Source organism: Mastomys coucha, unplaced genomic scaffold, assembly GCF_008632895.1.
Source record: "Mastomys coucha isolate ucsf_1 unplaced genomic scaffold, UCSF_Mcou_1 pScaffold7, whole genome shotgun sequence".
Taxonomy (NCBI): Eukaryota; Metazoa; Chordata; class Mammalia; order Rodentia; family Muridae; genus Mastomys; species Mastomys coucha.
The window spans coordinates 60,284,688-60,312,244 of NW_022196913.1; the positions used below are offsets into that span (position 1 = coordinate 60,284,688).

The window sequence follows — 27,557 nt, forward strand, 5'->3', positions numbered from 1 at the left end:
ATGAACTTATTTATTTTGTGACAGAATCTTCCTGTGCCTCCTTCAATGGTGTCAAATTCCTAGGTTGGAACAACAGGTATGCACCACTGGTCCAAGTCCAAAATTAGCTTATTTAAATGTCTGCAAAAGCGGTTTTATCACAGTTCTTAGCATACGTTGGCTTTCTGCTGCTATGTCAGCTACCCCAGATGACAAGCTTATATAAAGTGAAAGGTTCCCTTCGGCTCACAGACTCAGGGGCTCCATTGCTTTTGAGCCTGTGCTGAGGCGGCAGCCTCTCTTGCAGGGATTACTTGGTAGAGCGAAGTTGCTTGCTTGCAGCCAGGAAGAGAAAGGGGGAAGAGATGGGGTCCTGGGGTACCCACTGAGGGCGCACCTCCACTGAATTAGAGGCCTCCCAGGAAACCCCTTTCAGCATTTCTCCCACTGCAACATCCCAAGCTGGGGAGCACATCCTTCCCACAGAGGACTCCGGGGAGACAGTCTGGCAGAGCATGTGAAGAGAACTGACAGTGAACAGGGCACGGTTTGCAAGGTTCTGAATTCAGATTACTATCTAGCCTCAGTCTCGGAGTCTTCCGTGTGACCTGAACATGAAGCTGTGTTTCCTGGTGTGTAAATTGGAGTAAATATCCTCCCTAGCGGCTAAGTCTCCTTAGGTAACCCCAGTGCTGGCCAGCCTGGGACTGACGCACATCGTGGGTGAAGAATACATTATTGAAGGAGCTCATTGGAATCTTTGTTGTAACTGGAGGGGCAACATCAAGAGGCCCACATCACAGCTGCCCGTGACTCCAGTTCCAGGGGAATCGTATGCTGTTTGGGCTCCACAGTCAACTGCAGACGTCTAATATACACAAATCTACAAAAGCACACATGGATACACATAAATAAAAGTAGAAACCAAAACAAATACACTGAGTCAGTTTTATAAAACCAGCACAAAGACAATAAATGTACTGACTGTATTCCTCAGCACTTATTAAACCAATTCAGGATATATTTAAAGATCTTTCATTGCAAAATGAAATGACCTGGTTATAAAACAAAAGGTAGTCCCTTTGCATTTCTGCATGCATTCTGACTCTGTTCCTGCTGGGCATGGCACTCACACCCACAGTCAAAATGCTTGGGAAGCCAAGGCAGGAGGGTCAAGAGTTCAAAGCCTGCTGGCTACACAAGGAGAAGTTGTCTTTCAAAAGCACACAAGGGCTGGAGAGGTAGTTCCACCTTTTAGAGCATGGACTGCTACTACTATTGTAGCTGTCCTGGGTTCAGCTCCTGGCACCCACATCAAGTAGCTCACAACTGCCTATGACTTCCGTTCCAGAAGATCCAGGACCATCTGACCTCTCTTGGGCACCTACATGCATGTGGTGCATCTAAACTCGTGCAGACCCACATAAATCCATCAAAAAACACCATAGCTAGAAACAAAGTCTATGAATCAGACATTTGGGAAGAGCTTAGCTAGATGCCTCTTGTCTCTCAGGAGAGCTGGAACGGGCAGTGCTGGGAGCTTTATTCTCTTCCCTCCCTCCCTCCTTTCTTTCTTTCCCTTCCTTCCTTCCTTCCTTCCTTTCTTTCTTTCTTTCTTTCTTTCTTTTCTTGGGACAGTCTCAAAGTTAGGTGGCCTGAACTCTGTATGAAGACCAGGTGGGCCTGTGTCTTCGAGTTTTCATTGCACAGACACCATGACCAAGAGCTCTTCTTATAAGGACAGCATTTAATGGGGCTGGCTTACAGGTTCAGTCCATTATCGTCAAGGTGGGAACATGGCAGCATCCAGGCAGGCATGGTGCAGGAGGAGCTGAGAGTTCTACATCTTCATCTGAAGACCGCTAGGAGAAGACTGGCTTCCAGGCAGCTAGGATGAGAGTCTTAAAGACCACGCCCAGTGACACACCTACTCCAACAGGGCCACACCTCCTAACAGTGCTGCTCCCTGGGCTGAGAATACACTGACCATCAGAGACTGTAACCTGCTGCCTCTGCCTCCAGAGTGCTGAGATTAAGATTTATTTGCTTTACATCCATTGTTTGAGATTAAAGGTGTGTACTCTAGGCCTGTCTGTATTCCCATCAGGGAAATTAAAGGCATATGCTAAGGCTGAACCACACTGTAACTAGAAACAGCTTATTTTTAGTAAATAACACAATCTCTGGGTTCACATTGTGATCAAATGTCTTGCAACAAGTGTGTTGCTGTATATAACAATTGTAATGAGTATCAACATTTTATATGAATGATCCTAGTCCACATGTCTTAACACATTTAATTCCAGCAAAACCCAATGCAGACCTGAAGGTTTCTAATCGCATCACTGAAATTGGCACGTGTCCCATTTGCTGGTGGTGAGATAGTCAAATTAGGGTTTCTCCCATTGCCTTTACTAAATCGACATTAGAAGGCGTGTGTATGCATATGTCTTAGGGTTTTTATCGTTCCAAACACCTCGACCAAAGCAAGCTGTGGAGGAAAGGGTTTATTTGGCTTATACTTCCACGTTATAGGCCATCACTGAAGGAACTCAAAGCAAGGGAGGAACTCAAATGGGGCAGGAACCTAGAAGCAGGAGCTAATGCTGAGGACATAGAGGGGTGCTGCTTACTAGCTTTATGGCTTGCTCAGCCTGCTTTCTTATAGAACCTAGAATCAACAGACCAGGGGTGGCCCCTCCTACAATGGCCTGACCCTCCCCCATCAATCACTAATTAGGAAAATGTTCTATAGGTTTCCTACTGCCCCGCCTTATGGAGGCATATTTTCAATCTAGGTTCCCTCTTCTCAGATGACTATAACTTGTCATTTTGTCAAGATTATAGTAAAAATTAAACTTTTATTTAACATGTATTTAAATGATTTTATGTTTATGGGTGCTTTGCCTGATAAATGTGTGCACAGTATGGGTACCAATAGAGGCCAGAAGGTGGTACTGGATCCCAGGAGCTGAGCTGAAGTAGGTTGTGAACTGCCATGTGGGTGCTGGAAATCAAACCCTGTGCTCTTAATGAACGAGTCACTCCTCCAGGCTCAGGCTCCAAGCTTTTTTTTTTTTTTTTGGAATGCAAGAACTTTATTCAAAGTGCAATGAAACTTGTTAACAGCTTAAAAGATAGGCAAAACTAAGACACCTCCCATCAAACCCAAGAACAAGCACAAGGAGGGCTCTTTCTAGATACTGTGCTGACAAAGGTAGGTTTATCTTGCTGTTTGACCTTCTTGGTGGTAACACTGGGCTCGACCTCCAGGGTGATGGTCTTGCCTGTCAGGGTCTTCACAAAGATCTGCATCCCACCTCTGAGGCGAAGGACCAGATGCAGGGTGGACTCTTTCTGGATGTTGTAGTCAGAAAGGGTGCGGCCATCTTCCAGCTGCTTGCCTGCAAAGATCAGCCTCTGCTGGTCAGGGGGGATGCCTTCCTTGTCCTGGATCTTCGCCTTGACATTCTCGATGGTGTCAGTGGGCTCGACCTCCAGTTAAGGTCTTCTTCTCCAGAAGACCTTACCAGTTAAGGTCTTCACAAAGATCTGCATTTTCAGTGGCAGTGGCGGCAGCAGTCCTCACAACGGAACTCCAGGCTCCAAGCTTTAAATGCCAGCCATAGCTCTTAAGTATTCAGGTCAGAGGCACGCTGCTTTGAGGTTTGAGTAATGGTGGGCTAGCACCCAGCTGCTAAGTATTACAGTGTTGTCACTCAGAGTGCCAAGACCTTTGGCCTTCTGCAAGAGCTATATGTGCTCTTAATCTCAAAGTTATCTTTCCCCTCTCCCCTCTCCCCTCCCCTTCCCTTCTGCTCTCATCTCTTCCTCTCCCTTCCCTCCCCCTCTCTTCTCCTTTCTTTTCCCTCCTCTCCCCCACCTCTCACTTTTGAGACAAGGTCTCACTCTGAAGCCCAGGCTAGTCTGAAATTCATGATGTAGCCCAGACTGGCTTGGAACGCACAGTAATTCTCCTGCTTCACAGGTTTCCAAGAGCTGGAATTTTAGGCATGAATGGCCACACCTGGCCAGGCCATGGGTTGAAGCTGCTTCTAAAGAGGCCTTCCAATTCAAAGTACTCAGCATGCCTGAGTGTCAGACTCTTCTTTTTAATTTATTTTATCTATATGAGCACACCGTAGCTGTCTTCAGACATATCAGAGAGGGCTTCAGATCCTATTACAGATGGTTGTGAGCGGCCATGTGGGTGCTAGGAACTGAACTCAGGACCTCTGCAAGAGCAGTCAGTTCTCTTAACCACTGAGCCGTGGCTCCACTCCCCGCTAAGTGTCAGACTCTTAGTATTACCCTCTCCCTTCCCTCCTCTCTCTCCTCCATTGTTAAAAACCAACCAACCAATTAAACCTTATTTGCCAGATGTAGCAAATTATAGGACAGTTATACACGCACATATGTACATATAGTAGTTATGCGAAATTCAAATTTAACTAGATCTATCCTCTGTCTGGCAACACCAGCCAGTGTAACATGCTGAAGTAATACATCAGACTATCTGTGATCGCCCAACGTTCTGCCCCTCCTCCATTGTGCCCAAGTTTCTTGGCCTTTTTGTCTCTTGAAACGAAAGGCATTAACTTCTCACACAGGTGCAGCGCATGCCGCAAGCAAGCAAGCAGCGAGGAGGAGCCGCTTTGTTTCCCAAAGCGGCTTCCAGAACAGGCCGCCCAGGACTGGCAGGAGGTCGACCGCCCGACTCCAAGATGGCGGCTGCAGCGGCTGCCAGGAGTCAAGGTGGCGGCCCGCGGCCACGCCTGCGCTCTCGGCTCGCCTCCCCTAGGCTCGGCGGGGCGGGGGTGGGGGGCGCGACGCCGGCTGCTGTGCGCCGGTTGTCTTTCACCGTGGTGGCTGTCGCCGCGGCTCCCTGTCGCGCGCCATGCTTCTCCTCTGCTGGTGGCAAGTGCTGCTGTGGGTGCTGGGCCTTCCGGCCCGCGGCCTGGAGGGTGAGTGCGGCCCTGGCGGGCGAAGGCGGCTGCGTGAGGCTCGGCGCTGGCCGCCGCGGGGTGCGGGACGGTGGGTGGCGGTGCGTGGCGGTGCGGGCCTCGGCAGGTCCCCCCGGCACCCTTTGCGATGCGCACTTATTACCAACCACCATAACAGACAGACACCTTACTCTTTTTTTGGTGTGGCCTGATTGGAATCCCAGAGCTCCGAGTGATGCGTTACATCATAACCTCATTCACCCGTCGCTGGAAGTCGTCCTTCCATGAATACCTTCATTTCACAGGCTGGAGATGAGGAGGCTCGGAGGGAATAAACTATTTGCCTGTTCGCGTTTTCTAGTAAATATCAGAGCCTGAAGTCTCTGCGACTTCAAAGTTCATGCTGGAGTCTATCCTGCTGGGCCACTTTTTGAAAAGTGGCCACTCTTGCTCTGTATTAAGAAAACACCAGAAAACCAACAACATCAAATTCCTGAGGCCCGTGTTTATGTGGGAGCCTCCTCCCACTTTTTTTTTTTTTAATGAGACAAGGTTTCTCTGTGTAGCCCTGGCTGTCCTGGAACTCACTCTGTAGACCAGGCTGGTCTCGAACTCAGAAATCCGCCTGCCTCTGCCTCCCAAGTGCTGGGATTAAAGGTGTGTGCCACCACTCCTATTAAAGTTCATTGTTTTCTTTTTGATTTATTTAAGTTATATTTATTTATTTATTTAGAGACAGTGTTTCTCTCTGTAACCTGGCTGTCCTAGAACTTACTATGTAGGCCAGGCTAGCCTCTAACTTAAGAGATCTGCCTGTCTCTGCCTCCTGAGTGCTGGGATTAAATCCCACACCGCCTGGTTTACACCTAACGTTTTTTGGTGGTTGTTCCTTGCTATTGTTGTTTGTTTTAACGCAGCCTAGATTGGTCCCCGCTTGGGGATCCTCCTGCCTGCCTAGGGTTGAGATTACAGACCTCATTGTTTCAGGGTGCCCAACCTGAAACTGAGATTCAGAACCTAAATCCTTTTTCAATGTTATGCCGCCAGAGATGAGGGCCCGTGACTGTGACAGAAGTCAGTGTCCTTCAGAAGTCACAGCCAATATTTGTAATTTTCATTCTATTTAATCACTAGCCTTAAAGGTGAAGGAAGTGTATGGAATAGTGGGTTCTCTAGACTTCTTAAACAAAAAGAAGGCACTGGAACAAGCAGAGAATGGGGTCAGAGTGTTGTTAGAAGCCCTGGCTCCCTCCACCAGGGTTTCGTACAGGCCTGTGGTGTTCCTTACCAGAAAGCAGCACGGCTGGGAAACTGCTCCCTTTGGCCAGTGCTAGCTGTCTTAAGGTCTAGATGAGTTCAGCAGCCGCCAGGTGTGGTGGCACAGGCCTGTGATCCCAACCCAGCCCAGGTGGAGGATCAGGAGTTCAAAGCCTGTAGCAGACAAAGGAAACAGAACAATATTAGGGTTAGTTTCTCTACATTCAATGCATACATTAATAGTTCCTCACTAAATACTTAGAATTCCCAGGGTTGATAGTCAGTGTGAACTCCACGCCAAATGCATGAGATGTTCACTCATTCCCGCAGACCCTGAAGATAGCACAACTGACTAGGGTATTGATCATGTGGCTAGGGTATAGACTGGGCATAAAGGAACCAGCTGGTCCCTCCTCCGAGTGGCTGAAAATACAGGGCTTCCCCCTCACCTCCCCCCAGCAGATACTGTTGACGGACTAGCATCTGGTTTTAGGGGTGCTGCCCAGGTACCTAGGAATGGGAGTGAACACCTGGCCCTGAGATCCAAGATCCTGTTAGTAGTCTTTGCGAGGGAGTCAGCGGATTGATAGTTTGTTTCTTTTTTTCTTTTCTTTTCCTTTTTTTTTTTTTTTTGGGGGGCATGTATCACAATGTAGCCCATTCTAGTTTGAAGTCATAGAAATCCCCCTGCCTAAGGCTCCATATGACTGGGATTATAGGTGTGATCTACCACGATTAGCTCACTGAATCTTTCCATAAATTCTGTGCATTGTACTGCTGGGCATCAGTGTATATGGGAGGGTTAGACAAAGTAGAGGGCCTGCCTTCCTATGTGGAGGGCAAGGCAGGTATCAAATGATACAAATTAATAAGGGTAAAATACTGGACACAAATTAATCAGTGAATTATAAGGGTGGAATATGTCAAGGAAAGCTCGGCATTAGTGGGTGCCATCTGGAGACCCCTTACCCTGGTCTAAAGGTTAGGATGTATGTCCTTAGAGAAGGGAAATTTAGTGCTTCCATCTGAAGGATCCTGGATTTGCCTGGAGATAAGAGTGGGGCAGAGGATTTTCCTAGCTGAGAAAACATCCTCAGGAATGGTCCAAGGGGACATTGGGATGGGGACCGTGGGAGTGACCAGGGGTCAGACAGTCACACAGGGCAGGGGATGGCACTCAAAGAGTTTTAAACTCGGGAGACGCAAGAACAGGTCGGACCAGGTCTGAAGGGAGATGGACCAAGAGCTGGTGGCCTGAGAAACTAAGTATCTGGAGTACACCAGCCGGGAGATAGCCAGGTCAGTTAGGAGGGTAGATTAGGGCTCATCCTCCCCCCACCCCCAGTAATTTGTCAAAGCCAAATAAAATAACCATAGTCGGAGTCGCATTCATTCAAAAGCTGGTCAGGGATGAGCGTAAATTGGTTCTCCGTGTCTTTTCCTAGCGGTGTTTGCACTGCACTTATTTTGTTTATTTTTTGTTTTTGTACTTCATGGGGCAACTCGCAGGTTTCTGGTGTGTTCTGGGTTTGTCTTTGTTTGTTTGTTTATTTTGTTTTTCGAGACAGGGTTTCTCTGTGTAGCCCCGGCTGTCCTGGTACTCACTCTGTAGACCAGGCTGGCCTCGGACTTAGAAATCCGCCTGCCTCTGCCTCCCAAGTGCTGGGATTAAAGATGTGTGCCACCAGCGCCCGGTGTGGGTTTGTCTTTTTACCTGGCACTTTTTTTTTTTTTTTTTTTTTTTAAGACAGGGTTTCTCTGTGTAGCCTTGGCTGTTGTGGAACTCACTCTGTAGACCAGGCTGGCCTCGAACTCAGAGATCCACCTGCCTCTGCCTCCCAAGTGCTGGGATTAAAGGTGCCGCCCAGCCTGGCCCACCTGGTACTTTTTTACCCAGTATCCCTGCCTGTGGTTTCTGGAACTGCAGTGGTAGTGGCTCTCTTGGAGTAAAATGGAAACTTTTTTCTCTATTGGGGCAGCTCTCATTTTGGAAGATAATTGTTAAGTCTTTGGGGTTCATTTGCTTTCAAGTCAGTTATGACAGTATGCTGCCCTGCTTTAGTTTCAGAGGACGGTGGTCACACGTTGCAGGAGGAGCGGCCTGTCCCGGCTTTCCAGGTTGGAGCTGTGTATCTGCATGAAGAGGAGGCTGCTCAGGGCCGTCGGGACCAGGCAAGAGTAGCGGAGCCCACGGAGGCCTCTCTAGGTCCCCATGGAGAGCCCATGGTGGTGCTGTCGGTGATTCCTGGGGCAGCTGAGGACCAAAGGACCACCGAGGCCCATGATGGCACTTGCAGTGTACAGGGAGAGGAGGACCCGCACTGTGGCCAAGAGAACCTCTTCAGGCTGCAGGGTTCAGGCGGCTTCCCGGATCGGGAAGAAGAGTACTATGCTGAGCCTGGAGTAGCTGAGGCGGAGCCCGTAGCCGCGGAGGATGCCAACAGCACCGACAGCCTCACGTCCCCCAAGGTGAACTGTGAGGAGAGGAATGTGACTGGGCTAGAAAACTTCACCCTGAAGATTTTAAATATGTCCCAGGTAGGAAGCATGTGTTATTATCTGTCTGTCTCTATGTCTCTGTCTTTCTCTTCAAACTCACCTTATAATCTAATACTCATCAACTTTCAGGTGGATATTGTCCAGGTTGGTCTCCTCCTCCTGGGCTCAGGTGGGCATGACCAGAACATGCTGCCTCAGCGTCCTCCCTGCGTATCCTCTCTGTGCAGCCTCTTCCCCGTTACTCTGTGAGGATGGTGTTGAATGACTGCTGCAGTGCAGCCAGCTACCACTCGGTTTTGGAAGGTCTCATGTAACCTAGGTTGGCCTTGAATTTGGTGTGTAGGAAAAGATGACCTATGACTTTATTTTTTATTTTTATTTATTTTTTGGTTTTTCGAGACAGGGTTTCTCTGTGTATCCCTGGCTGTCCTGGACCTCGCTCTATAGACCAGGTTGGCCTCAAACTCAGAAACCCACCTGCCTCTGCCTCCCAAGTGCTGGGATTAAAGGCGTGAGCCACCACTGCCCAGCAACCTATGACTTTAAATGTTGATTCTCCTGCCTCAACCTCTGGAGTGCTGGGATCATAGGCCTGCATTACCACGCTTAATATTATGAGGTGCTGAGGATTTGTATTCCAGCCCTGCTGTCTTAAAAGAAAAGATGATGTTTAGGTGGCCACATGCTAGTCATTCTTATAATAATCTTACCACCAAGTCCATGGAAAATATCCTACTGACATCTAGGTGCTTGGTATCAGAATCAGCATTTTTTCTAGAGCTGAGATTAGCTCAGTGATAGAGCACTTGCGTAGCCAGTGTAAGGCCCTGGGTTTAATCCCCAGCATCAATCAATCAATCAATAAATATTTTTTAAAAGTCTGAATGAGGGGCTAGAGAGATGGCTCAACAGCGAAGAGAGCATACTGCTCTCCCAGAGGACCCAAGTTCAATTCCCAGCACCCACATTGGATGGCTCACAATCACATGTAACTTTAGCTCCGGGGAATCCAACACCCTCTTTGGTCTCTGCAATGCCTACTCTCAGGTACACATACCCATACTCAGATACACACGCATGATTAAAAAATAATGAAAATAAATCTTTGTTTAGAGAAAAGGAAGTCTGAGTGACTGAAGCTGCAGGTTGGTATTTATACTGGAAGGTATGTTACAGTGCTGGGTCTCTTCTCTCTCAGGACTGTGAGCTGAGTGCCTGCTCTGCAGGCCTTAGCTCTGAGTGGCTCACTGTTGTGGAGGGAGGGCATGGCATAGTTATTTCATGCAGCTTCTCCAGGTCTGCGGTCAGCCTGGCTCACATTCCCTCCAGCGTGCACTAAATCTGTCCTCAGGCCCTGCAGGGCTATTTTGTTGTTACAGGTATGACCAAGACTGGCTTAGCCTGGGGCAGGAGCAGTGTTCCCTGGACTCGGCTCTGTTACCTTGAACCAACCTTTGGCCGTTCATGTTGATCTTAGCTCTGGCAAGATGACAGTTTGAAAGTGTTTGATGTTGTCTTAGTTAGGGTTTTATTGCTATGAAGGGACAACATGACCAAGGCAACTCTTATAACGGCAAACATTTAGTTGGGGCTGGTTAACAGTTTCAGAGGTTTAGTCCATTATCAACATGATGGGCAGTGTGCAAGCAGACATGGTGTTGGAGGAGCTGAGAGATCTACCTCTTGATCTGAAGGCAGCAGAAGGGGACTGGAGTTCCATGTGGAGCTTGAGCACAGGACATTAAATCCCACGCCCACAGTGACAGGCTTCCTCCAACAAGGCCACACCTCCTAATAGTGCCACTCCCTATGGGCCAAGCATTTAAACACATGAGTCTTTGGGGGCCAAACCTATTCAAACCAGCTCAGATGTGTTATCTTTTTCTTACTGAAACACATTTATAAAATTTATAAAAGAGAAAAAGCTTGTTTTAGCTTACAGTTTTGGCGCCACCGCTTGGCTGCATTGTTTCTGGATCACATGTTGGAAAAATACCTCACCTGGGGCCTGGGAAGTAAAAAGAAAAGGAAGAGGTCAAGGTTTGTGTGGCCGCACACTCCCAGCTGGGGATGAAGAGGCAGGTAGATCTTTGTGAGTTTGAAGTCAGCCTCGTTTGTACAGTGAGTTCCAAGTCAGACAGAGCTACACAGTGAGACCCTTTGAATGAAACAAAACAAAAAGAGATCAAGGGCCAACAGTCCTGTTGTGCTCCAGGGGCTGGAGAGGTGGCTCAGAGGTTAAGAGCCCTGCCTTCTCTTGCAGAGGACCTGGGTTCAGTTCCTAGTCCCCACATGGTTTCATTCCTTCATCTGTAACTGTGCTTCCGGGGATCTGATGTCCTCTTCTGGTCACCGTAGGCACCAGGCACACTTGTGGTACACAGACACGCAGCACAAGTCACATAAACAACAGTTGGGCGTGCTCTAGTGACCTATGACCTTCCAGGAGAGCTTACCTTCTAATGCTGGAGCTACTTTCCAGCAGGCTACAAGTGAGTCTCCAGCGAGTGAGTGAGGGTGCTTCTGCTCTCCCAGTGCACCTGAGTTCTGTTCCAAACACTGCTGTTGGGCATCCCACAACTGCCTGTCGTTCCTGTTCCAGGGGTCTAACGCCCTCTGCTGGCTCCCATGGGCATCTGCATGCATATATATATGCATACACAAACACATAACAAAAATAAATCTTAGACGGTCGAAACCATAGCATTTGAGATGTACAGTTCAGTGCCACGGTGCACAGATGGCATGGTGGTCTGTGCGCGCTGTGAGTGCTTAGTATGAGCTGACTGGTTAAGAAAACACTGAAGTAGTGTTGGCAAAGCTTAGAGATGAGCGAGGTCATTCAGTGTTTTCCTGCTGAGTCCTCCGTCCGCCTCAGGCCTCTCTGCCCTCCTGCCGTTCATTCACTAGAGCAGCAGTGTGTCCTCTTTCTTGGAGATCCTTTCAGAGACACACACAGGTACTTTGTCTGGTTTTTTTTTTTGTGGCCCTGACTGTCCTGGAACTTGCTGTGTAGACCAGGCTGGACTTGAACCTAAAGAGTTCCTTGCTGCCTCTTTGTCTAGCCAGCACATGCATACTTACTGCTGACCTTAAGCACCGTCCTTTCCTTTGCAGGACCTCATGGATTTCCTAAACCCCAATGGCAGTGACTGTACGCTGGTCCTCTTCTATACCCCGTGGTGCCGGTTTTCTGCCAGCCTGGCTCCTCATTTTAACTCCCTGCCTCGGGCGTTTCCAACACTCAGCTTCTTGGCTCTGGATGCGTCTCAGCACAGCAGGTATCCGTAGCAGAGTGTGGCTTGTCTTCTCAGCTGATGGTCGTGGGGAAGTGGAGCCCTTGTTGGCTAAACTGCACGTAGGGAAGGTCAATGGGGCTTTGTAGCAGGATGCTGGGCGTCAGGCTCCTGGGAGCTGGTGGTGTCCAGTTCTGCGTGTGGTGGATAGAAGAGTGGCAGGAGCATGGCCGGAGGACCTTGGATGGTCTAGATCAGACTAAAGTAGTACACGTGGTGCCATAGTAGGGCGTCTGTCTATGCCAGCAGCGTGCAGTGTTATGCTGTGCCTATGCACGGTTTTTTAATTGTCATCTTTTAAAAGTACTTTCATGCCGGGCGTGGTGGCACACGCCTTAGATCCCAGCGCTTGGGAGGCAGAGGCAGGCGGATTTCTGAGTTCGAGGCCAGGGCTATACAGAGAAACCCTGTCTCGAAAAAAACCAAAAAAAAAAAAAAAAAGTACTTTCATTAAATAAATGAAACGTCTGCATGTGGATGCTCTGGCTGCATCAATGGCTGTGTTACATGACCATGAAGGATAGAAGGAAGTGCTGGATCCCTTGGAACTAGAGTTCTGTGAACCAGTCTATGGGGCACAGCGTATCAACCCCAGGTCCTCTGGAAGAGCAGCCGGTGCTCTTAGCCATTTCCCTCCCTCCTTCCCTTCCTTCTTTCCTTTCTTGTTGTTTTGTTTTTGTTTTTGAGACAAGTTTTCTCTATAAAGCTTGGCTGTCCTGGAACTCACTCTGTAAACCAGTCTGTCCTCAAACCCAGTGCTGGGATTAAAGGCGTGCGCCCCCACTGCCTGGCTGTCTTTTCTTTCTTTCTACCTATTTACATTGTTTTTCCTGTTCTGAGACAGAGGCTCACCCTGCACCCAGACTGGCCTTGAACTCTCAGCAATCCTCATGCCTTAGCCTACCAAGCCTTGAACTCTCAGCAGTCCCCTGCCTCAGCCTCCCATGTGCTGAGGCTACAGGTGTAAGCCACCACACGCCTATTTACTCTTGCATATTACAAGTTATACATCAGTGTAATCCTTATGCACTTAATATATTAATAAATGAATGTATCCCTTTGTAGTGACATTATCCTTGCTTATACTTCTTCTATGTAGTTCACAGGACTTGTTAATCTCTTCTTCCTTGGGCAGGTCAGTGAGTTTGCACTGTTAACCAGGAGACAAGAGAACAGCTGTAGGCTGTTCATCAATATGCCTGCCTCGCCTTTTAACCTTGTTTTTTTCCACATTTATTTATTTATTTGTGTGTTTTCACTGTCTATGAAAAAGTAAATTGTCCCTCAAGTTAGTAATTATTGTTTTTTTAAAGTTTTTTTTTTATGGTGTATTAGGGTTCTCTAAAGAAACAGAGCTGATACACACACACACACACACACACACACAAGGACTTATTAGAGTGGCCTACAGGCTCTGGTCCAGTAGACCACTAATGGCTGTCCCCAGAAAGTCCAAGGATCTGGTAATTGTTCAGTCTACAAGGCTAGAATCCCAAAGAAGTATGTCCAAACGTCAGTGAAGGAATGGCTCCCGAGCAGGGTGGAAGGACTTGCTAGCTAGAGTGAGGCAAGCAGGCAAACAGCCAAGCCTTCTCTTCCCCCTTCCTTTATATACGCTGCCACCAGAAGGTCCGACCCAGTCATTTTAGGCTGGGTTTTCTCTCTTCAAATGATCCAGTCAGGAAGGTACCTCACACATGTGAGGAGGTGGAACATGTGCTTGATTTTATGGCAACATCGGAATGACATGAGTGACATTGCTCATCCAACACAGCTTGTTAGTGCTGGGAGAAACTGAGGTCTGGCGAGGTTAAACAATGTTCCCAAAGGTCATAGCTGGTTCTCTTGTCAGACCACTGCCAGCACCTGGACTGGCCCTGTGAAGGCACAAGAAGCCTGCAGGCGCTTCCGCCAGGTCCTCCCTCCCTCGATGTGAGCCTCCTGGTGTGGAGACTGGGGCATGGATCCCTTTGCACCAATCTGGGAGAGAATTGCTCACTGTTTGCTGATCTTTTTGGAAGGAAGCAACGGCCATTCTAAAGTTTGAAGTTTTTGTTTTTTTTCTGTCAAGAAAATTGACACACTGTGCTTCATCCACGAATTAGAATTTTCTGGTTTGTGCTGTTTTGACATTTGGAATCACTGGGTCATGGCTGGAATCGTGTGCTAATACCAACTGACTTGGACTGCAGAACAGGACTGCCCCAGCCCTGACCCATATAAGGCAGCAGCAAGGAACAGACCAAAAGTCAAAAGTTCAACTCTCACAACGAACTTTTCATTGCTAGCCAGCAATTCTCACGGGGTAGCCATGTGAGGATGCATGTTGTGGGGCTCTCTAACGTAACTGCCTTCTTCCCTTACAGCCTTTCCACCAGATTTGGCACTGTTGCCGTCCCTAACATTTTGTTATTTCAAGGAGCTAAGCCAATGGCGAGGTTTAATCATACGGATCGAACTCTGGAAACGCTGAAAATCTTCATCTTCAATCAGACAGGTATGTAGAAATAACATCCAGGGAGGAAGGTGTTTTGTTTTGGTTTTGAGACCAGGTCTTCCTGTGTAGCCCTGGCTGACCTGGAACTTGCTCTTGTAGACCAGGCTGGCCTCGAGCTCAGAGAGCTTTGTTAGTAATAGCATACAGTATATCTTCTTTAGTCTGCCTTGCAGCTAACTATTGCGTTTGTAAACCTCAGCTGAATTGTTGGGCTTGCTTATGATGTATATATGTTTTTATTGTGCCGAGCTCCATTTATTAATCCATTTGCAGAAGTTGCAACAATTAAACCTATGGCCCTATGTTTATTCCTTGTAAAGGTTTGATTGTAGTGAGTTGAACAAGTGTGTTCCTTGGAAACTTCCCTTTCTCACAGCCGTATAGCCTCGACTGTGAGCATCCCTCTTCCCCCTGAGGTGCACTTACTAGAAATGAGTGCAGATTACAACACGCCTCAGTGCACATTGTTTTCTTCTGACACTAAAGAGCAAAGACCCTTGCTATCTCGGGTTATCTCAGAGCAGGCTGAGAGGGCAGCAGGGTTGCTGGGAATTCTGAGCCTTGTGCTGGACCCTGACTCACCAGTCACTGAAGAGTCAATGGGGCGGTGGGGAGAAAGCCATTGTATTTAGTGATTGCAGAGGAGTTCCAGGTGCCTGGCATCTTTGGTGATCACTGCCCAGCGGTGGGCAATTGTCTTCCAGATCTTCCAGGAACTCTGTTAAAGGCATCTTGATAACCTGTGGGAACCTCTGAGAGTAGCTTTATTTTGTCGAACTTTGGTCTTAAGAGAACAAAAGGTAACTCTTAAAACTGCACATTGACTAGAAAAGCTCCAAGGAGTCAGAAATTCTAGAGTTTTAGCTTTGAAGGGCTGGAAGGATTCCTGATCCTTTGATGTGGTGGGAAGAAAGGCGAGTTACAAATCACACTGACACACTGAAATCCTTCCAAGATGTTTGAGGTTGTGTTTATTTTAGGGTTGCTTGTCACTTTGCATGCCATGCATCGGACTTCAGACAAGCCACAGTTGTGTTTTCTTTCTGATTTGAAACAATTTCTCTTTCAGGTATAGAAGCCAGGAAGAATGTGGTGGTAACGCAAGCTGACCAAATGGGTCCCCTCCCCAGCACCTTGATAAAGACTGTGGATTGGTTGCTCGTGTTTTCCTTGTTCTTTTTAATTAGCTTCATTATGTATGCTACCATCCGCACTGACAGTATCCGGTGGCTGATTCCAGGACAAGAGCAGGAACATGCAGAGTAGAGACGGAACTGGACCGCAACCTTAGGTTGGGGACTCAGCATTTCAGTTGCTAACGTGTGGACTTGCATTGGAAGTCAGATTCCAGAATCATGTTCTTGTTGAACTACTGACAGGCTGAAAAGACTTCATAGAAATGTTTTTACCATGACGATTGGCAGGTACAAAGTGTCCACTAGAATCAACTGTTCTTGTTTTTAATACTTGAACATAATGAATTTCTCTTCTAGTGTCATTAAACAGGAAAGTGTTGTCTGAGAAGAGGAGCTAAGACGGGGAGTGTGGGCCTACCACAGGACCAGGTGAAAAATAAAGTCACTGAAAGAATTCAAAATGGTTTCACTTGTTTCTGGGAATGGCGGACATTAGGAGAAATTCCTAATTCTAATTAAAACATGTTAATTCTGTGCTAGAGCACAGAATTTACCCAGTTATATACCAGCATGCATTATTTGAACCTTCAAACCTTGAGCACAGCTAGACTAAGATCCAAAGGAAGTATAAACCCTGTCCTTGCCTGGAGGTTGAGTCTGGCCTAGTTTAGGACACATTTAGAAAAGAGATAACATGGGCCGCTGAGATGCCTTAGCAGATAAAGGTGCTTGCTACCAAGTGTGAAGACCCGAGTTCAATCCCTGTGTTCCACACGGTGGGAGAAGAGAACTGACTCCTAAAAGTTCTCTTCTGACCTCTGTGTGTACACCATAGTGTGCGCCCCCTCCACACACTTATTAAAAACACAGTTTTATAGAGACAACGTATAATTTCTACAAACCTCTTGAAAGACTGCTCTTTAGATTCCGACATGAGCATCAGTTGTCTAATGGTAAGTCCTGCTGTGTGTGTTGTTGATATAGGGTCTCAGTATGTAGCCTAGGCTGGCCTGGAACTCATAGAGATGCCCCTGCCTCCGCCTCCCAAGTGCTGGTATTAAAGGTGAGTGCAGCCACCGCCTGGCTCGATATATCACTGTTGTGTGTTCATTTCGTCCAGTGCTTTAGACATTAGCTCTGCCCTCAGCCTCTGCAGATGTCACTCTGCCCGCCACGCCCATCCTCCTCTTGCTGCTTTCGGATGAGGCTGGAGAAGCCACGCTTTCAGCCAGTGGCACTAAGGTGGGAAAATTCCCCACCACTACCTTGTTAACAAACCCACCAGTCTGTTTTCAGTTCTAAGCTTCGCTCTCCCTCTTCCTCTTTCACTGTTTAGCCCAGGCTGGCATTAAACCTCAGATCTTCATGCCTGTCGTGAAAGGTGAGATTCCAGGTGAGTACCAATGTTCTGGAAGAATCCTCACTTTAATATACAGATTTCAAGAATATTTTCCATGACCATAAACATTTGGTGTAAATACTAGAAATAATAAGACTTTTAATTTTATCCCTGGGACCTGATCCTTAGACACGAGCCTAAAGAAATCCACACTGTTACCTAAGCTAATTTAAGTCAGTGCTGCTTGACCAACACCCTCAGATTACCCCAACACCCTCAGATTACCCCACACCCTCAGATTACCTCAACACCCTCAGATTACCCCAACACCCTCAGATTACCCCAACACCCTCAGATTACCCCAACACCCTCAGATTACCCCAAGTTTTGCTTTTCTAGGTTGTTGCATCTTGTTAATCAGGTGAAAGAAGTCTGAACTTTAGGTTATTTTGAAGTTTTATTACTATTTTTTTCTAAGTCCATTTGGGATATAAGACTGCCAACAACTGTGAAACCAAACATAAATGAGTCCTTTAATATATCCTTTTGGCAAATTCTCTGTAAAATAGATAAAAATAAGGAAATGCTTATTTCTGAGACAGGGTCTTGCTATGTAGCCCAGGCTGGCCTGCGACTCCCAGTGATCCACCTGCCTCTGTCTCTAGAATTCTGGGATTAAAGGCGTGTGCCACCATGCCTGGCGAATTGGTAATATTAATGTGCTAATTTAGAAAAACTAACCGGGTTGTGCATGGTGGCACACGCCCAGAATCCCCAGCTCCTGGGAGGTGGAGACGGATGTTCCAGGCCTCTGCAACTCTCTACCTGGCTTCATGAGGCTGTCTCAAGAAAGGAATACTTACAATAGAGTTACTTAGTGAAAAAAAACAAACAAAACCAAAAAAAACCCCCAAAACCCAAAAAGATATAAACTGAGCTAAAAGCTGCAACATTTTACTCAAAACTCAGCACTAAACTAACCCCTCCCACAGCAAGGGTTTTAAAATGGATTTTATTGTCAGTTACATCGCAATATACACACATAAGGCACGTAAGAGAACAGGCCCTGGGTCGCTGATGCGCCCCTGCAGAGAGGAGGGAGCTCAGCGCAGCGGCCCATCCCGCTCGGGGGCCTTCGGTGCCTGCGCCGCGTCAGGCAGCGCGCTGGGCAGCCCGGGGCCATGGCGGCGGCGGCGGCGGCGGCGGCGGTGGGAGCGCGCGGCGCGGGGCGCTGGCTGGCGGCGCTGCGCAGGCGGGGCGCGAGCGGGGCGGCCATGGTGAGTGGGGCCCGGGCGAGCCACCGGGCCTTTCTTCGGCTGGGTGGGGGCGGCTGCGCGCGCAGACACGCAGCTCCCACGCCGTAGCCCCCGCGCGGGGGAGGCCGAGGCTGGGGGACATCCGCGAGTTCGAGGCCAGCCAGGGCTCCGTAGTGGACCCTGCTTCAGACAAAACAAAACACCCCAGACGGTTTCTGAGCTTGCTCACCGGAAACAATATTGTGGAAAAAAAAAAATCAAAAGATTAGTTGTGAAGCCGATGGGCTTGGCCATTCTGTGTGCTGCGAGTGACCAGCTAACCGCTCTGTCTTGCGTCATGGGGCTTTAGAAGAATTTGTAAGCCCTCCACCCACTTTCCCTATTTTTGAAGGACACATCGATTTTTTTTTTCTCACCACTTTTAAAGAAGACATTTAGTTTTCTTACTTGAGACTTTTGAATTTTGGCCCGTGCGTTGCGGCTTGTAATTCTTGCATCTAGCGAGGCTGAGGCAGGAGGATTACAGCGCAGCCGGAGGGCTATGAGACCATCTGAGCTGGGTACATTGAGGGTGTGAGGGGAGGGAGAGTAAGCCGAGGGTAAGTTTTTTTAACACGCAGCTCCATCTAGTGGAAAATGTAGCATGAAGCTCACCATTTCTTTTACAACCCATTTGACGTGTTTTTTATGAATAAGTCATAGACATAATTTATTTTCCTGTAAAATTTCTATAATGAATTTCCCAAAATAAATAGTTTTTCTTATATTACACAGTAGAATTGTTGAAAATTATACTGATGACGTCTATTGTTTTTGATTAATGACTTTAGAGAATTTTTTTTTTCTGATGTAGTCCAGGACTAGTCACTGCATTTGGTTAACGTTTTCAAAATTAATTTAATTAAAATAATTTTTCATACAGATGTATTCAAGTACACTACAACCTGCCCCCTTTCCTACCTGGTTCCTTTCTTCCAATAAAAGAAGGAATGAAATTTCATTTTGCTTTGTTTTGAATAGATAAGTTCCCTGTAGCTGAGGCTGACCTTGAGTTCGGATACACTCCTGCTTCCGCCTCCCACATACTGAGAACACAACTGTGTGTCACCACCCTCGATGTGGAATTTCTTTACTATAAAAACATGTAAAATAGCTCAAATTTCTGTACAGCTTGATTGCTGCCATCTAGGTGTGTCTCAGGGCATGCTCCTGTCCAAAGTGCTGGTGATCTTATAAAATGATGGTGTCTGGGAAGGAATGAGTAAACAGATTTGATCTCAATGGCTGCCGTGTGCCAGAATCTGTGTTGGGCACCATCACATTTAAGATCTCTCCCGCTCCTTTCAGCCCTTCCTCACTCACCCCTGTCTTTCCTTTCACCTTATAGAGGGGCTGTAGACCAGGCTGGCCTTAAACACAGAGATCCCCCCCTGCCTCTGCCCTCCCCACCCCCATCCCCAGCACTGAGATTAAGGCATGTACTACCATGCTTAGTGAAAGATCTCTTTAAGTCTTTCAAAAGCTAAAAATTTCAGATGGACGGTGATGGTGCACATCTTTAATCCCTGTATTCAGGAGAAAGAAGCAGGAGGAACTGTGAGTTCAAGGCCAGCCTGGTCTGAGAGCTCCAGGCCCAGGAGAAACCCTGTTGGTCTGAGAGCTCCAGGCCCAGGAGAAACCCTGTTGGTCTGAGAGCTCCAGGCCCAGGAGAAACCCTGTCTGGAGAAACCAAATGAAACAAACAAAACAACAAAACAAAACGAAACAAAAAACCTAGCTAACCCACCAAACTAAACATCTCGGCATTTTGATACTGTGTAGACTCCAGGACCCTGGAAGCTAGGGAGGCCAAGCATGGCATGCAACAGTAAAGAGTCAGAAAGCTAATGGCTTGCACTGCCCAGCTCCTGTGGTTCTTCACATCGCCACCCACATCTATGAAAAACATTCCCAGGCTGTTACGGCGGACTGTGCTGGAGGCCGCAAGATGGCCTGGATGGTGCTGGAGGCTGCAAGATGGCCTGGATGGTGCTGGAGGCTGGAAGATGGCCTGGGTGGTGCTGGAGGCTGGAAGATGAACTGGACGGTGCTGGAGGCTGGAAAGTGGCTTAGCAGTTAAGAGCACTTGCTGCCTTGGCAGAGGGCCTGGGCTCCATCCCAGCATGTACATGGTGGCTCACAACCATCTGTGACTTCAGTACCAGAGAGTCTCATGTCCTCTTCTGGCCTGTGTCAGCAACATACATGCACACAGTGCATATATATGCCCAGGCAAAACACATAAAATAGAAGTAAATAAATCTTTAAAGAAAACGATTAAAAACAAACAAATAAACAAACAAAGGGTTCTGTTGAAGGCATGTCCTTGCAGGGCCCTCGGTGGCATGTAGCTGAAGCGGCTCCATTTCATAGACCTTTCCACAAGCCCCGTTGCTGGGTGGCCATCTTTTATGAGCTAGCCTGCACGCTTTGATCTCCATAAGGATGTGGATAGCCTAGCACCAGAGAAAAACGGCGCCTTCGACTCTACACCTCTGGATGACCACAGCATAGGCCATTCTACAGCCTCCAGATAACCACGGCATAGCCCATAGTGTGTTTCAGGGTTTTTCTTGTTGTCAGGTTCCTGCAGAAAAACTAACAGTTGTTTCTTTCCTGAAATGCTCTGAGTAGACTTAAAGTATTTAGGTGTTTGATAGACGGGTGAGAATGTTTCCTGTAATAGAACCCTGTGTGGGAAATATCAGAACTCAGTGGGTTTGGTGGTGATTATCTGTGAGTCTAGCACTAAGGAGGCTGAGGCAGGGTGAAGCCTGGGCTAGTGAGAGCCTTATCAGCACTGCTACCTTCTCCGCCCACCCCCGCCAGAGAGAGAGAGAGAGGGAGAGAGAGAGGGAGAGAAAGAGAGAGAGAGAGAGACAGGTAGACAGAGACAGAGGGACAGACAGACACACACATACACATACACACACAGAGACAGACAGAGATAGAAAGAGACAGAGAGACATACACACATACAGAGAGAGACAGAGACACACACACACACACACACACACACACACACACATATATATATATATATATATATAGAGAGAGAGAGAGAGAGAGAGAAAAGAGAGAGAGATAACTCAGAACTTTTTTTTTTTTGAGACAAGATTTCTCTGTGTAGCCCTAGCTGTCTTGGAATTTGATATGTAGACCAGGCTGGCCTCGAACTCAGAGATCACCTGCCTCTGTCTTCTGAGTGCTTTGGATTAAAGGTATATGCCAACATGCTGAAGGCGTACACCAACATGCCTGGCTATTAGATCTCTCTCTCTCTCTCTCTTTTTTTTTTTTTTTTCGGTTTTTCCGAGACAGGGTTTCTCTGTGTAGCCCTGGCTGTCCTGGAACTCACTCTGTAGACCAGGCTGGCCTCAATCTCAGAAATCTGCCTGCTTCTGCCTCCCAAGTGCTGGGATTAAAGGGGGTGCACCACCACTGCCTGACATTAATTCTTAACATTAAATGCTAATTTTGGGTTCCAGGCCTTTAAATGTTTTTTGCTTACGATCCATTGTCATTCTTCCCTTTGTTGGAGGAAGTAGCTGCTGAGTCAGGGAGAACAAACTAGAAAACGGGTGCAGTGATACCCTTTGCCCTCTTCACGGGACAGGTTGTTGAAAGGGGAAGTGTTTGTGCCTTCTTTTTCTTTTTTTTTTTTTCAAGACAGGGTTTCTCTGTGTAGCCCTGGCTGTCCTGGAACTCACTCCGTAGACCAGGCTGGCCTTGAACTCAGAAATCCACCTGCCTCTACCTCCCAAGTTCTGGCATTAAAGGCGTGCGCCACCACTGCCTGACTCTCCTCCGACTTTTTATCACAGACATTAAGATGATCAAAAGGCACAAACACGCCAGGCAGTGTTTACTGGTGCTTGTGTTTTACTTTTTGCCTGTGGTAGAGGGGCTGTGGACTCCAGAGGCTGATATACAAAATTCCATGGATGCGTATGTTTGGTCTCCGCCCCCAGCGCCCCATAGAAGGTTTTCGTTATATATGAAAGAGGATAGACATCTGTCTTAGAGTTCTATTGCTGTGAAGAGACACCCTGACCACAGCAACTCTTATAAAGGACTATGTGTAACTGTGACTGACTTAACAGGCTCGGAGGTTTAGTCCATTATCTTCATGGAAGGAAACATGGTGGCGTGCAAGCAGATATGGCGCTGGAGGAGCTGGGAGTTCTATATTTCGATCTGCAGGCAACAGGAGACTGTAAGCCAACTGGATGTAGCATATGAGACCTCAAAGCCTGCCCCCACAGTGACACACTTCCTCCAACAAGGCCACCCCTTCTAATAGTGCCACTCCCTATGGGACAAGTATTCAAATACATGAGTCTGTGGGGGTCATTCCTGTTCAAACCACCTCAACATTCTAAGTAGTTCACCATGCGAGTGAGCTGCAGAGACGGAAGGTGCTGGAAGTCCATCCAAAGAGCGTCAAGCCAGGAGTTAAGAGTCTCATCCGCAGCTTCCTTAAAGAGCTGTTCGCCTCTTTTGCACATCCAGGAATTCTGTAGCGTCTAGGAAGGCCGGTGGCAGTCTTGGTCATATCTGTAATAAACCAGACTTGCTGAGTTGTGGAGTCTGAGGCAGCACTGGGAGTAGGAGACAGGATACCAGCCATCCCCTGTGCAGCCCACACAGTGCCCCTATCTTGAGAAGAAAGGAATGAGAGATAGCTAGGATTTGTTTCCCTTGAGACTTTTTTTTTCTTCATCTTTTCCTAAAGAGGTATACGTTTATAGAAAGAGTTTAAATAAATGCCTACCCTTTCAGACAGGAAATATGTTTTTGTCCAAGTCTTCAGACGCACCGTGGTTGACAGCAGAGGAGAGGGACCAACTTATTCCTGACTTGAAAGCAGCAGGGTGGTCGGAACTGAGCGAGAGAGATGCCATCTACAAAGAGTTCTCCTTCAAAAATTTTAATCAGGTAATTCCTGTGAATTACTGATGTGCCAGATTCTGTTTTGGTTGAGTGTCCTGTTCCATGTTCTGTTACTGTTACAGACTGTTGCCTCTCTGGTCGCATGTATACTAGGAATCACACCCTTTCTTCCATATGAGTTCATGACAGAGACTGTCTCTGCTGACTTGGGCAGTTCTAGCCCTGGGCAAGGGTTGATTTTGTGTTACTTAGAAAATCAATACTGGGCTGGAGAGATGGTTTAACCATTAAGAGCACTGACTGCTCTTCTGAAGGTCCTGAGTTCAAATCCCAGCAACCACATGGTGGTTCATAACCATCTAGAATGAGATCTGATGCCCTCTTCTGGGGTGTCTGAAGACAGCTACAGTGTACTCACATATAATAATAAATAAATCTTAAAAAAAGAAAAGAAAGAAAGTCAGTACTGTGTGGTGGCATACATTTGTAATCCCAGCACTTGGGAAAGTGAGACAGGATTGTGAGTTCAGGGTTAGCCTGGACTACATAGTGAGTTCTAGCCTGATCTGAGATGGAAGACCTTATCCAACACACACACACACACACACACACACACACACACACACACACACACACACGCGCGCGCGCGCACACACACACACATGCACACACACACACACACACACAGAATGAGAGACAAGAGAGAGACAGAGACAGAGAAAGAGACAGAGACTGAGAGTCAGACAGACAGACAGAGATGGGGTTGGGGGAGACAGACAGAATGAGAATGAATCAAGATTTTGAAGGTGCTATAGCTTTGATTTAGGGATAGGTAAGGTATTTAGTCTTTTCCTGAATTTTAAATAACACTAAATAAGGATATGTGTGTTTTTCTATGTACTAGAAGGGTATATGGATAAGGCCAGTTGAGAAATATAACTTGCTTGCTATCTCTACTTTTTCAGGGCACTTAAAAAAAAAATCTCCTTGTATTTGTGCCTCTAAATTCTGTTCTAAGCTGCACCTTCCACTTCCCGCCCCCTTCTGGCCTGCTATCCAAACCTTGAAAATTTCCTCAAACTCTGACCTCCCCCTTGGAGACTCAGCCTTCAGAGGTAACCGTTCTGTTTGGGCCCCACCCTGTTCAGAGAGTCGTCTCCCATGACTTACCCTTCGCGATTACTTCACTGCTTCTGTGTGAGGTCATTGCTTTTGACTGGCTCGTGTTTGCTCAGTTACTTTAGTAATCCTTTGGACAGATGTACTGTTTTTATTTATGTTAGGTGTTGGCATCTAAAAGTCAGAGAGCATGTTTGCTTAGTTCTCCATTGTGCGTAACAGGGCTCCGAGTACAAACAGGCGTTGATTACCGCCGTGTCGACATTGATTACAGTGTTTGCTGGTTTCTGCAAGGGTGTGTGAGCGCCGGATTCCCACCAGAGGAGCCCTTGGCACGGTTTTTTTTTTTTTCTGGTAAATGCGATTGGCTCTACTGAGCTGTCTGCCCTGTTCTGTTTTCCTGTTGTCTGGCTGCTAGCCTTTTGCTGGGAGTCCCCAACTCCTGAGAAAGTGTGGACCAAACCTACTCCCTGCTCCCGCTGCCTCACGAGCTCTGCAGCTCTTGTCAGGGGCTTAGCATGCTGGCCGGTGGTGGTGGCGGGGAGCCTCACTGGTATAGTAAGCTGTACATAGCTCTAGGTAGCCTTTCCCAAGCTTATTAAAATTCTTACATGTGTACAGCTTGACTCCTTTAAGCCTGGGCTAATTTATTGGACTTGAACATGTGGCTTAAAGTACGGAGTGGTGTTGCCTCGGGCCCTGCCCTGAGTCGGTCTTCTAGCGCATTGAAGCCTGGCGGGAGGGAGGCTGGGCAGGGCATCTCGGATTGACGGTGTCCTGGCTCGCTGTCATGGTTCCTTCAGCTTCTAGGAAGGGGAGTCAGCATTACATCTGGGACACACTTCCCAGCAGGCTCTGTGACCTCTGCTGGAGAGTGGCCTGAGCTACTGGTGTTGTGACCAGCCGTCCCTACCCACACGCAACCAGAACACACCTGGAACTGATAAGGAAGGCCCTGTCGCTCATTGTCCCTGAGAGGGCGAGGACACACTGTGTGCAGCCTCCTAGGAAGAGCGCTAAAGACCTGGTGGCGAAATTCAGCTCGCACCAGTGGGTTTGGCACATCCCGAGGAACCAGCTTTGCCCTGGGTTGGTGTTGCTAGGGAAAGGGCAGGTCTGTGATTCAGCACTTTATGAAGCTCGCCTTCAGGGAGACAAAGGAGGAGAAAGAGGCATTCGCCTGTGTGCAGGGACTTGAGTGTGTGGCACTGACCCCCCCCATGCCTGTCTGTGGGCGGATATCGCCCCCCATGCCTGTCTGTGGGCGGATATCGCCCCCCACGCCTGTCTGTGGGCGGATATCGCCCCCCCCACGCCTGTCTGTGGGCGGATATCGTCCCCCACGCCTGTCTGTGGGCGGATATCGTCCCCCACGCCTGTCTGTGGGCAGGCAGATATCGTCTGTCTCCCGAGTTTCCTAACTCACAACAGTCACAGAATGGCTTTGCTGCCCTTGCTGTATGTTACAGGGGGGGCAGCAGCTGCCGTGGGCACACTCCTGGAGACCTTAGGAGACCAAGGCGGGAAGACCACCAGTGGGACGTCAGCCTGGTCTGTGAAGAGGGTCACGGACCCAGAGAATAATCCCCAAAACGTGGGCTGGTGAGATGGTTCAGCTGGTAAGAGCACTTGCTGCTAAGCCTGATGACCTGAGTTCAGTCCTCGGGACCCTCATGCTGGAAGAAGAGAACTGACTCCCTAAAGTTGTCTCCTGGCCTACGTACTTGCACTCCATAGTGCACCACACACATACATACACATACACACACACATAGTGCACACACACACACACTATATGTGTATATACATATATATATATACACACATATATGTATATATATGTGTATGTGTATATATGTGTGTGTGTATGTATATATATATGCATATATATATACATACATACATATATATATATATATATATATATATTTTATTTTTTATTTGGAGACAAGGACTTGCTGTGTAATCTTGGCTGGCCTGGAAGTCATAGAGATCCACCTGTCTCTGCCTCCTGAGTGCTGAGATTAAATCATAGGCCAGCAAGACTGGCAGGGCACTTTTGAATTGTAGGAATAGTGTACCATGATAATAAGATGATATAAATTTAGACACTTCCACCAGAGCGACCCTCCGTACTGCTCCTCTGTCCTTTTTCTGCAAGTCTAATGTATTTGTAGTGTGGAGACTGTTTATACTGTTAAATAAATACATTTGATTTAACCTAAAAGACTTATTTTTTAATTTTATATATAGTTTGGTGTAGTTTAGTGGCAGAGCACAAGCCCACCATGTTCAGAGTCTGAAGTTCAAACCCCGGCAGGAGAAGAGAAAGTGATGTCTTACCCTTTGCCCTTTATTCAGTACCCTGCCTGGTTTTTCAGGGCACCCTCACTAGCTCACACCACATTCCTGTTCTTTAGTTTATCGTCTGTATTCTCTGCTTAATTGGGAGGTAGAGGAGCCTAGAGTCATGCAAATATATATATATATATATATATATATATATATATATATATATATATATATATAATAGCTCTGTGTAGAGGTATGTGCATATGACTGTGGTTGCCAGAGGAGGCCTAAAATGGTCATGAGGTCCCCTGGAACTGGAATTATAGGTGGTTGTGAACCCCCTGATGTAAGGGCTGGGAACTGAACTTAGGACCTTTGGAAGAGCAGCAAGTGCTATTAACCACTGAGCCATCCCATCTCTGCATACTTTAAGCACTGTGTCCGGTTGGCATTACTCTAGGCCTGTGAACTTAAAACCTAGGTTCTGGGGTGGCTGGCGAGATGGCTCAGCAGGTAAGAGCACTGACTGCTCTTCCGAAGGTCCTGAGTTTGGAACCCAGAAACCCCTTGGTAGCTCACATCCACCGGTAATGGGATCTGACGCCCTCTTCTGGTGCGTCTGAAGACAGCTACAGTGAATTATGCCGGAGCGAGCAGGCCGGCAGAGGTCCTGAGTTCAATTCCCAGCAGCCACACACATGATAGCTCACGGCCATCTGTACAGCTACACTGTACTCATACTCATAAAATAAATAAGATAAATCTTTAAAAAAAACCACCTAGGTTCTGGTGGTGCTAACCTGGACGTTTACTTACTAGATACAGTGCTGCTATGTGCAAGTTCAGTATGCACTCATTCAGAGCTCCGAGGGCCTGTACTGGTTTTGCTGTTCTCAAGCAAGTGTGTGCTGAATGTGTGTGTGTGTATGTATGTGTGTGTGTGAGTGTGTGTGTGTGTGTATGTGTGTGTGTGTGTCTGTGTGTGTGTGTCTGTGTGTGTGTGTGTGTCTGT

At 47.5% G+C, this 27,557-nt stretch overlaps 2 protein-coding genes and 1 pseudogene across 5 annotated transcripts in view; 2 read left to right on the forward strand and 1 right to left on the reverse strand.

Moving 5' to 3' along the window:
• Window positions 1–3,063: 3,063 nt before the first annotated feature.
• On the reverse strand, window positions 3,064–3,552 carry LOC116081657 (annotated as a pseudogene).
• Window positions 3,553–4,730: 1,178 nt separating this feature from the next.
• On the forward strand, window positions 4,731–16,068 carry Txndc15 (thioredoxin domain containing 15). The gene is made up of 5 exons (XM_031358242.1): window positions 4,731–4,943; window positions 8,242–8,717; window positions 11,796–11,959; window positions 14,341–14,471; window positions 15,541–16,068. The coding sequence occupies exons 1-5, from the start codon at window positions 4,877–4,879 to the stop codon at window positions 15,735–15,737; spliced, it is 1,035 nt and encodes a 344-aa protein (XP_031214102.1). The 5' UTR covers window positions 4,731–4,876; the 3' UTR covers window positions 15,738–16,068.
• Window positions 16,069–18,122: 2,054 nt separating this feature from the next.
• Window positions 18,123–27,557, forward strand: part of Pcbd2 (pterin-4 alpha-carbinolamine dehydratase 2) — a 57,109-nt gene continuing 47,674 nt past the window's right edge. Inside the window, exons 1-2 of one of the 4 annotated variants that reach the window (XM_031358243.1) lie at window positions 18,123–18,223; window positions 23,048–23,179. In XM_031358243.1, the coding sequence (XP_031214103.1) occupies window positions 18,128–18,223; window positions 23,048–23,179 (228 nt within the window). In that variant the 5' untranslated portion in view covers window positions 18,123–18,127. Of the gene's footprint in view, window positions 18,224–22,122; window positions 22,458–23,023; window positions 23,180–27,557 lie in introns of those variants that run through there. The other 3 variants (XM_031358245.1, XM_031358244.1, XM_031358246.1) reach the window with 3 other exon arrangements.